The sequence below is a fragment of the Impatiens glandulifera genome, chromosome 1, assembly GCF_907164915.1.
Source record: "Impatiens glandulifera chromosome 1, dImpGla2.1, whole genome shotgun sequence".
NCBI classification, from domain to species: domain Eukaryota; kingdom Viridiplantae; phylum Streptophyta; class Magnoliopsida; order Ericales; family Balsaminaceae; genus Impatiens; species Impatiens glandulifera.
In genome coordinates, this window is record NC_061862.1 from 42454808 (window position 1) to 42466999 (window position 12192).

Here is a 12192-nt window from a genome sequence, read left to right on the forward strand (position 1 = left end):
GACCAAACAAAAAAATTATTTTTTTAAAACTCTTATAAAATAGGTTCTTTTAGAAAAAAAAAACTCAAAAAATACCAGCTCTTTGATTAATTTTTATTTTATTTATTTGGAGGGTTTGTTTGATATGGTCATTTGAGTTTTTTTAAGTATGTTTTATCTCTCAAAATTTGTTTACTCAATATTTAAATATAATTTTAAATAAATAAATAATTTTATAATAATTAACATTAAAGTAGCAATTTACCCAATCTAAACTTTTAAAAATAATAATAGTAATTCATTTCACCTATATATTATTTATTTATATTTTATTTTTTGAAGTAAATCTAAAATGTTTTTTTAAGTCCACCCTAACTCTAATTTCTCCCTGACCACTTTATATTTTTTTTATCATGTATTTAGATTAGATATTTTCTCAACAAGTGGTATTAGAACATATTTTGAAAATATTTATCCTAATCTATTTATGAAGATATGATAGAAACTCTAACCACCATTGAAGAAGTTGTTGGATATTTGTGTTTTTGTTGAAAATTGTTGGCTATTTGAGAAAACGACATTTGTTGCAAAAAAATTAGCCACTGTGAGATTTGAGTCGAAATCTTCAATTGCTAAGGAGATGTCAACGGTCGTTAAAATATTTCTTAGTTTTGGGTGACGCTCTATTGAGAAGAATAGAGAAGAAGACAATGGATCTTTTGTTCGTCTCGAAGGCACCAATGGGTACAGGTGATGAAAGGTCGTGTAGGCATCGACACCAGAATAAAGAAGATGAGGTATATTCTTTTCACTTATTTTAATTTGGGACATATGGTCTATTAAAATATATAAAAAAATATATATCTTCATATATATTCCATATATATCTCTCAATATATTCCATATATATAGATATTATATTATGATATAATATAATATATAGAGAGAGGAGCCAAAAATCTTTGAAGCAGTCAATAACTACGACTTTTTCAACTAAGACTTTTTATTTAAGTATCGTTTGATTTCATAAAATAGGTTTAAGACCTATTTGATTCCAATTTTCACAAGTAAAGTCTTGTTTGATTTTAATCAAACTCTCAAAGCTTTGTATGCTTTGATCTTGGATTTGTATTGAGACTTGTTTGACTTGAATTTCTCAAAGATGGAGATTTGTAATTTATCTACTAAGAGATTTGATATTCGTCAATATGGAGATTGAAAATTGGAGTTGAAAAAGAAGGTGGAATGCTTATTCGATGTTGCATATTATGGAAGACAATTGATGCAACATGTAAAATGTTTTCTAATTAAAACGGGTGGTTTTAATGTTTGTTTTCAAGAGTGTAGTTTGATATGTATGTATTAAGGCGAATTTGGATTTGCATCAAACCTTGTGAGTATGTTTTGATTGGCAATATTCGGTAAATGCTGGTGTAAAGTTGTCAAGTGGGTGTTGATGCCTCAAGGGTTCTACCAAGAATGATAATTTCTAAGGTTTGAGTTGAGGGTGCACTAATCATATACATGGTTTGTTAGATTTTTTCTATGCAAGATTTGGCTAGAAGAATGTGGAGAACAAACGATATATCTTCATGCTTGTTGAAAATTAGTTGGAGGTTTTATTATAACCAATGTTGTCTTGGCATACATTAGTGATATTATTCACTATATCGAGGGCTTTGACTTGAAGAAATTCTCGGCTAAAATAAGTTTGGAAAGATTTTTCTTTGGAAAACGGTTATTGAAGAAGTCAAAATTAAAAGAGAGGTGGAGAGAAAATCTAGTAGTAGATTTTCGCCTACAGCTGCGCAGGGTTCATTAAACTGACGATCAGAGTTTCAAAAGGAGTCCGATTGCACTGAGATTTTGTCGAGAGGGTTGGTAACTCATTCCTCTACATTTTCAACAGTCGGATCAGGTTTTGGACATCTCGAAGTTTATTTTTCTGGGGCTTAAAGTATCTGCCTAATTTTCGTTTTATTTGACTCGTTTGAAACAAAAAAAAGTTTGTATCTTTTTGGTTATGACCTTTTATCTTATTGGAAGAGCTAATAAAGATGAATATGGTAGTGAGATTATGTGCTTTTACACTTGACAAAAACATGATCGAGTATGGAAAGTTATTATCAAAATGGTGTTTACCGATGATAACATTGTCGACATGTTGTAGGGAAATTCGGCCGAATTGCAAGATTGCATTGGGTTGGCGGTTGATTAAGGATTGACACAATTCCAGTTAACACACAATATAAATGAAAGACCAGGAAGATGAAGACTAGTGAAAGACACTTATAAGTTGAGGTAGAGACATCTTGAGAGCAACTCTCAAACGACCGAGAAGAAATCATTGCATTATCTTCTAATATGAGAAGATAAATAAAAACCTTGAGTGGGATTCCTAGTAATGAAAAAGAGGCTAGATGGGAGACTCGGTTCATTCGAAGGTGATGATTTTGTTACTTATTTTGTTCTATCTTAATTGTCTATATATTGGGGATCATAGTTTAGATAATGAGATGATTAATTTGTCATCTTATTGATGAGATGATTGAGACCTTGAATGAGATTCCTAGTCATAAAAAAGGGGCTAGATGAGAGGTTCGAACAATTCAAATGGAAGGATATTCGCAATTTCTTTTGGAGAAACTATAGATGATCATTTGAAGCATTGGTGAAGACAATTGAAGAGAGATAGTAAATCTTGAAATAATATTCTTGGATTGTTAGGCGTTTTTGGATTCAAGAAACTAGCATATTGCAAGCTAATTTGGTCAATGAGAAGTATGAGGTTCAAGTTGGTTGAGTATGCAATGTTCAAGGCAAGATGGGTGACAAATACTTTGTCAGATCTTGAGCTAGAGAAAAGAGATGTCGTGATAGCCTAATTTATTTGTTATGAAGTAGATGATAAAGGTTCGTCTTAGGTCTTCTTGTTTTTCGATCAATATCTTATTTTGAGGAAGTAGACGATGAAAGTTTATTTTGTGTGTCCTCAATTTTCGATAGATATCTGATTTTGATAAAGTAAATGATGAAAGTTCGTCTTGGGTCTATTCGTTAATTTGGTTTCAGTCGATTGTTGGACTTGAAAAATAAGACACTCGGTTTGTGGCAAATAAAGGTAAAGATTATTTTGACATAATAAATTAAGAATTGTTAATTCTAGTTTCCGCATATGTCAACGGGTATGAAAAAAGATTGGGAAGAGTTGTTGAATGTCTCTGGTCGCTGAAGTATCGTAGTTGTTAAAATTACTTGGTATTATAAACTCTATGATTTTATCTTCTTAGGGGTTTTTGACCAGAAATGGAGGTATACTGATTTATCTCATGAATGGTTCGAGTAGTGAAGATTGATGTGTGGCTCATAACCTTTTAATGGTGCGATATGCGTGATGGTGGAGATTGTTATTCTTCTAAGGGCTCTTGAGTGGAAGTGAGGGTACGAAAAGTTATCTGATAATGGCTCGAGCAAAGGTGAATATTGAAGTGTTGAACCCACTTATTTTTTGATGGCTTGACTTTTGTCAAGATGGAAATTGATGGGTACGGCTCGTGTATTTCCTAAGGGACGTGAAATTCATCAAGGTGGAGATTGTTGAATTTGTAATTTATTCATCACTTCTCAATAAGTGTGGTATTCTCCCAAGGTGGAGATGGTTGGGTTTTGAGCTCATATTTTATTAGAGTTTATATATTGTAATTGGTTTTAATCCTTTATTGGGCCTTAGGAGTAATAGTTCAGTCTTTTGGTTTTTAATGTACTCCTATAAATAGAGACATTGTAACATAGGGTTACTCGAACCATTATTCCATGAAAAATCAATAGAATGGACGACTCCCCGAGGATGTAGGTATTGTCGGTCGAACCTCGTTATATCTTGTATTCTTTATTATTCTTTATTACTATATCTTTATATATTCTTTTATCGTGTGTTTAGATTATATATTTTCTCAATAGCTTTAAAGTTCCGCCACCAAACTGCAGTACGGAATCATCCCCAAAGATCTCAGTCAGGGCAGGCATATGCCAAACGTGAATACCTCCTGAAGCCACGGGCAGAACACCTGGTAGAGAGACCCAATCTTGAGTGAAATAAATACCGCGGCTTCCCATTAAAATTCTTCAAATGATACAGGATCAGAGTCTACACACTGACACACATTGTTATTCCCCCTTCATCTTCATCTATCACCAACTCATCAGTGACATAGTCCCTAAACCACACGTGCCCTTCTATTTGTTCTTTCTAACCGTGGACATTTTGTCACAGTTAAAGATAATATATTCTAAGTGTTGGGTGTGAATGCGATTGGAGTTTGTCTTAGTCCTCTTGTTTATCGATTCTGTTGCACCACTATCTCACATAAAGGAGGCAACCCTCTCACTAGCATCCAAACACCACAAATGAATTTGACCTCTACCTCCCACCAAGAGAGTAGTATCTATTTATATTATTAGGTCAAGTCCAATAAGCGGGTTACTAGAGAATGGGCCACAATGTTAGGCCAACCAATACCCAACAATCTCCACATTTGGCCCAAAACAGTGCAAAACACAATCACGGAATCACAAGACACATCATCGCCAATTTATTACCATTGAGGCAATAAAGAGAATACTCAAGGTAAACTCGTGTCACAAAGACCAGGGGAAAGAGCACAAAGCATGCGAAAAATCACAAAGATCAACCGCAAGAGCATAAAGCATGCGAAAATCACAAGGATCAAACTCAATAGCACAAAGAATGGGAAAATCACAAAGATCAAACGCAAGAGCACAAAGCATGCGAAAATCACAAAGATCAAATGCAAGAGCACAAAACATGCGAAAATCACAAAGATCAAACGCAAGAACACAAAGCATGTGAAATCACAAAAATTGAAGGCAAAATCACAAAGCATTCCATGTCCACAAAGGACTAACCTCAGAGAGTTTTCCCTAAGTCAAAGTCTAACATCCGTTGACATGAAATGATTTTTTCAGCAGGTAGACACTTAGTACCCATATCAGCAGGATTAAATTCTGAAGGAATTTTCTCTAACTTAACAATGCCATTTTCAACAATATCCCGAATGTAATGAAACCTAACATCAATGTATTTAGTTCTATCATGAAAAACATGTTTTTTACACAGTTGAATAGTAGATTGACTATCATAAAACACAACCATATTTTTGTCAAGAAAATCAATTTTAGACAAAACAACTCTAAGCCAAATTGTTTCCTTAAAAGCTTCAGTGGCAGCTACATACTCAGATTTTGTAGTAGATAAAGCAACAATGGGTTGAAGTTGAGACTTCCAACTTATGCAAGAGCCACACAAAATAAACACATAGGAAGTAGTAGACTTTCTATTATTCCTATCATTAGCATAATTGGAATCCACATAACCAACCAACCTAGTACCTAGAGAAAACTTAGAGAAAGTCAAGCCAACATCAATAGTGGTTTTTAGATATCTCAAAAGCCATTTCAAAGCATTCCAATGAGGCATACTAAAGTTAGACATAAATCTACTCAAGAAACTATCTGTATATGCAATATCAGGCCTAGTGCTAATCATGAGATACATAACAGACCTTATAGCATTGGAATGAGGCACATTCTTCATTTCAGTTATTTCAGTTTCAGTCTTAGGATATTGATCCTTACTTAACACAAAGTGGGAAGCAGGAGCCACATTCACAGATTTAGCATCAGACATAGAAAATTTACTCAAAATTTTAGCAACATATGCACTTTGATTCAACACAAGAGAAATTTTTCTATCTCTAATGATATTCATGCCCAAAATCTTCTTAGCATCACCTAAGTCTTTCATGTCAAAATTTTCACAAAGCGATTTTTGCACATGCATAACAGACTTCAGACATGGGCTAACAATCAACATGTCATCCACATACAATAAAAGAAATACATGCACATAATTTATATTCTTGAAGTAAATGCAATGATCATAAGAACTTCTTTTAAACATCAAAGATTGCATGCACTTATCAAACTTGATATTCCATTGCCTATGAGATTGTTTTAAACCATACAACGCTTTTTTTAACAAACAAACATGATCAGGCAATTAGGGGTCAACAAACCCCTCAAGTTGATGCATTTAAATATTATTATCAAGTTCACCATGTAAGAAAGAAGTAGTAACATCCATTTTCTTCATTTCCCAATCAAAGTGAGCAACTAAAGCAAGCATAATTTTAACAATAGTGAATTTGACAACAAGAGCGAAAATTTCAGCATAATATATTCCCTCCTTTTGAGTAAATCCCTTGGCTACTAACCTAGCATTGAATATAACTTTTTCAGACTCTTGCTTCACCTTATACAACCACTTGCAATCCACTAAGGAGCAATTATGAGGTTTAGGAACAAGTTTCCAAGTATCATTGATTCTTAGGGAATTCATCTCATTACTCATAACAACAATCCATTTAGTAGAAAACTTAGACCTCAAAACTTTTTTGTAAGATCTAGGCTCATTACAGTCTAAGGATTCATACATGTTAAAAGCAAATTCAGACATATTGCAATTATTCAAATTATCATCCCTAAATCTAGCAGGCATTCTAATAGTTCTTCTACTTTTATCCTTAGCAAGTTGATAGTCATGCAAATCATCAGATAAATCATGTGAATCAGACAAAACATTTTAATCATGTAAATCATCAATATAATGCACATTATCATGCTCCACCTCATTGAGAACATTCACATCATGTTCAGCAGGTTGATCAACAACTACAGACACATGCTCCACCTTATTAGGAGCATCATTAATAGGAGTGGGGGACATAGACAAGCAAAGAAAATCATTCTCATTAAAGACAACATCTTTATTTATCACAATCCTAAGATCAGGCTCACTCCTATCCCAAAGCCTATAACCTTTTACCCCTTTAGGGTAGCATAAGAACACACATTTCTTGGACCTAGGCTCCAACTTGTCAACCTTCTGATACACATAGCCAACACAACCAAAAACTTTCAAGTTGCTCAAATCAAGAGGTTTACCTAAAAACACATATTCAGGACATTTCCCTCCTAAAGGAACACTAGGGGACCTATTTATTACATAAGAAGCACTATGCAAAGCATCCCCCAAAACTTCTTAGACAACCCAAATGACGCTAACATAGATCTCACCCTCTCTAGAAGTGTCATATTCATCCTCTCAGCAACACCATTCTGCTGTGGTATGTACGACACATACCTAGGCCTTTTAATACCCCAGGTAGCACATAAATTATTCATCTATTTCTTACAGAACTCAAGACCATTATCTGTTCTAAGATTTTTGATTCTCTTACCTGTTTGATTCTCAGTCAAAATCGTCCACTCCTTAAACTTTTCAAAAACATCAGACTTATATTTTAATAGTAACACTCAAACTTTCTTAGAATAATCATCAATGATGGACAGAAAATATTGGTTCCCTCTATGTGTAGCAACACTAGAGGGACCCCACACATCAGCATGTAAATATTCAAGGATATTAGTACACTTAGACACATTTGGGTAGGAGGAGATGGGAAAACTCACCTTATGTTGTTTTCCTAGCACACATGATTTATATAAAGGGATGGGGGACAATTTATCACTACCAAAGTGACCACCTTTATGCAAAATTTCTAGACCTTTGTTACTCATGTGACCGAATCTATTATGCCAAAAACAAGATTTATCACCAATCACAGAGTTCACAGAGTCACAAGCAGTCTCAGCATGACACACATACAAATTATTCATCTTTTTAGTAGTAGAGATAACAAAAGACCTACGTAAAATTTTCATAACACCCTTCCCCCACCTTCCCTCTAAACCATCATTCTCAAGAGATGCACAAGACAACAAATTATAACGCAAATCATGAACATGCCTCACATTCTTCAAAGTAAACACAGAACCACAAGAGAACCTTAGGCATACATCACCTATTCCTAACACCTTTCAATTTTTCGAATTTGCCATAGACACAAAACCATGTTCAATCTCTTTATAGTTAGAAAATAAATCTCTAAATGGAGTCACATGAAAAGTACAACCAGAGTCAACTAGCCAATTAGATTTGCACAAAGAATCAGATAACACAGAGTTCAAGCTAGCATAATCACATAGATTAGTAATCATAAAAATATCACCCATATTTCCCTCACAAACAGTCACATTAGCATTTTCAACATGCTGATTTTTCTTAGGCTTAGGACAGTCCTTGATAAAATGACCAGACTCATGACAATTATAACAATTTCTAGCACTAGACCTAGACTTAGATCTGCTTTTACTCGCAGGATGAGATTTCTTACCAGAACTTTCATTACTGACATTCTTTTGGGCACTCGACCTACCCTGATCTACCCCTCACATGCATGACTTCCCCACCAGATTGTTTACCCCTCTTAGAGTGTCTCAAATCTAATTCCTTACTCTTAAGACCATTGACAACAATATCAAGAGTGACATTGTCTCTACCATACTTAATGGAAGACTTCACATCATTAAAAAAATCAAGAATAACATTCAACAAGACAATGGGGGCATACTCATTAATGTTCTTATCACCACACAACTTAATATCATAAATAAGTTTAGTAAAAATATCTAGATTATCTTTAATGTCCTTGGACATATCCAATCTAAATTTAAAAAAAAATTCAAGTAAAAACATTTTATTAGGCAGAGAAGTTTCAGTATAAAGTTCAGACAATTTATCCCACAAGGTTTTTGCACACTCTAAATTATCAATTTTTCTCATCATAGAATCAGATAAGTTCAAGTATATTGAGGCACATGCATTTTCATTCATTTCACTATTTTTCTCAACGGTATCAGTAACATCATAAACCTGACTAACAACTTTAAAACATTTTTTTTGAATCAAAACACATTTCATTTTTTATTTCCAAATGCTAAAATCAGTTTTTCCGTCAAACAGAACCATACCATATTGATTAACACCAAACATGCTATCAAACAAATTAAAAGCAATCAAAAATCAATTGGAAGAAATTAATAGGAGGGTTCAAGCTATGATACCTTGCGAAACTCAAAGTAAGTTTTGACTTACCCACCCACTCGGGAATTTGCTGCTTTTTCTTCCCAGCAGCGGGCACAGCAGCGACTTTGATTTTCAACGGTCGCGACAAATGCGACACCGACAACGGTTGAACATGACAGCAACGACTTCTTCTCCAGAGGCGGTGATGTTGGAATTGGGAAGCCTCAAGAAGTCAAAAAGATAAGATCAAATTAATGAAGTGTGGTGGAATTCAAATAGTCACTTTTGGAGATCGACCGTCATAATATTTAATTATCTAGTAGTAAAGTTTATTTACTTCTTTTTGGAGAGTTGTTCCAACTTCTTAGTTTTGCCTATTTGTAGGCCTTTTTATAATTGTGAAAGAACTCACTTTTGATATAATAATTACTTTGAGATTTAAGCTTGTTTAGAATTTTATCTTCTATTTATCTTTCTCTAAACTCTTTTGGTGGATTCTTAGAGTAAAGAGTGTCGATTGATTTCTTGTGTTACTTTATATCTCTCTAATTTCTCGGTGTCAAAGTGGTATCAGAGCTTTGGTTTACAATGGTTGGTCGGAGAAGAAGAGGACCAAACGATGATGAACCTAAACCTCGTCAAAGAGACCTTCGTGATATTGAGTTAGAAGATTTAAGGAGACAAGTGCAGCAACTCGAACAACGCCTTGCGCGTGGCGAATATCGTGAACATGATGTTGATGGTCATGATTCAGATGATGATTCAAGAATTAATGATGAGGATTTCAATCCATTTTATGATGATAATGACGCAAGTGACCGTGCATCTCGTGGTCAACGGTTCCAAAGAAACAATGTCCGCCACAGGTTTTTGGATTTTAAAGTTGATATTCCAGATTTTGAAGGAAGAAATAATCCTGATGAATTCATTGACTGACTCAATACCGTTGAGAGAATTTTTGAGTTCAAAGATGTTCAAGAAGATAACAAGGTGAAGTTAGTGGTTATCAAATTAAAAAAATATGCGTCCATTTGGTGGGAACACCTTAAGAAGCAACGTGTGCGTGATGGCAAGAAAAAGATCAAAACATGGGACAAAATGAAGAAGGAGTTAAGGAGGAAATTTTTGCCGAATAATTATCGCCAAGATGCTTTTCTCAAATATCACAACTTCAGGCAGAAGGATCTATCTGTGGAAGACTACATGGCTGAATTTGAAAATTTTATGATGCGATGCGATGTTTTGGAGCCGAAAGAACAAACTATTGCTCGTTTTTTTGGAGGGCTACGATATGAAATTGGAAATATGGTCCAATTGCAGCAATATTTGACATATAATGATGTATGTCAGTTGGCTCTCAAAGTTGAAAAACAACAAAAAAAATCGAGTCATTTTGGGGGACGTTTCTCATCGGGTGGTGGTGCCTATAACCAAGGAAGTGCTTCTACTTCCAAGAACAGTCCAGCTGTAAAAGACGTAAAACATAAATCTTTTACAAGTAAGGATGGTGGTGCTAGTTTTGAAAAATCAAGTGGTCCAACTAATCAAAAAACTTGTTTCAAGTGCAAAGGGTTCGGACATTTTGCCGCTAATTGTCCAAATCGAAGAATCATTACTCTCGTTGAGGAAGAGTATGAAGAAGAGAATGAAGAGACAACACCAATTTACGATGAATGTAACGAGGAGGGAGATATCACTTATGAAGATTATGGGGAAGCTTTAGTAATACGGCGTATCCTCAACACCACTTATGTTCAAGATGATTCATGGCTTCGTAATAATATTTTTCACACTGGATGCACGTCAAATGGCAAGGTGTGTGACATCATTGTCGATGGAGGAAGCTGCGAAAATGTTGTGGCTACAGCTGTGGTGGAGAAGCTGCAATTAAAAACCGAAAATCATCCTCGACCTTACAAATTATCATGGCTTCGAAAAGGTAATGAAGTAAAGGTAAATAATCGATGTCTCGTTCAATTTTCTATTGGAGAAAAGTACAAAGATGAAGTTTGGTGTGATGTTATCCCTATGGATGTTTGTCATTTGCTTCTTGGAAGACCTTGGCAATTTGATAGGAAAACGCAACATGATGGATTCAAAAATACCTATACTTTTGTAAAAGATGGCGAGAAAATAATTTTGGGACCTTCAAGAATGAAGGACATTGTTAAACCATCAAAGGAAGAAGGAAATAATTTGCTCGCCAAATCACAATTTGAGGATGTAATGAATGAATCATTAGGGGCATTTGCATTGGTGGTTTTGGAAGAAAACAAGGAAGATAATATTATTCCTCTACAAGTGCGGCCTCTTTTACAAGAATTTGTTGATGTCTTACCTGAAGAGATTCCTACGGGTCTTCCTCCCATGCGAAATATTCAACATTGTGTTGATCTAATCCATGGTGCGTCAATCCCAAATAAAGCTGCTTATAGAATGAATCCTAAGGAATATGAAGAGTTGCAGCTACAAGTTGAAGACTTGCTGGCAAGAGGTCTTATACAAGAAAGTAAGAGTCCTTGTGCTGTGACAGCATTTCTTGTGCCAAAAAAAGATGGTTCGTGGCGTATGTGTGTTGATAGTAGGGCGGTGAATAAAATCACAATCAAATACCGTTTTCCTATTCCTCGCCTCGATGATCTCTTTGATCAACTTCACGGCTTCAAAATTGGTTCTAAGATTGATTTACGGAGTGGCTATCATCAAATTCAAATGCGGCCTGGAGATGAGTGGAAACCCGCTTTCAAGACCAGAGATGGTCTTTACGAGTGGCTGGTTATGCCATTTGGACTTTCTAATGCACCCTCTACATTTATGCGACTTATGAATCACATGTTTAAACCATTTCTTGGGAAATTTGTTGTTGTCTATTTTGACGATATTCTTGTGTACAGCTCTAGTCCAGAAGAGCATTTAAATCATCTTCGACAAGTTTTTAGGGTGCTAAGAGAACAGAAGTTATATGCCAATTTGAAGAAATGTCACTTCTTCACTGACAGCCTCGTCTTTTTGGGCTACAATATTTCTTCTGACGGTATCAAGATGGATCGAGACAAGATTGAAGCTATCTTAAGTTGGACAATTCCTAAGACTATTCATGATATTCGGAGTTTTCATGGCTTGGCTTCATTTTACCGCATGTTTATCAAAAACTTTAGCACTATCATTGCTCCTATAACTGAATGTTTGAAAGGTGGTAGTTTCAA

The 12192-nt window shown here is 34.9% G+C and overlaps 1 protein-coding gene across 1 annotated transcript; it reads right to left on the reverse strand.

Moving 5' to 3' along the window:
- Positions 1-4617: 4617 nt before the first annotated feature.
- Positions 4618-5686, reverse strand: LOC124925904 (secreted RxLR effector protein 161-like). Its single transcript, XM_047466034.1, has 2 exons — positions 5150-5686; positions 4618-4710 (listed from the first exon to the last, which is right to left on the reverse strand). The coding sequence occupies exons 1-2, from the start codon at positions 5684-5686 to the stop codon at positions 4618-4620; spliced, it is 630 nt and encodes a 209-aa protein (XP_047321990.1).
- Positions 5687-12192: the final 6506 nt, after the last annotated feature.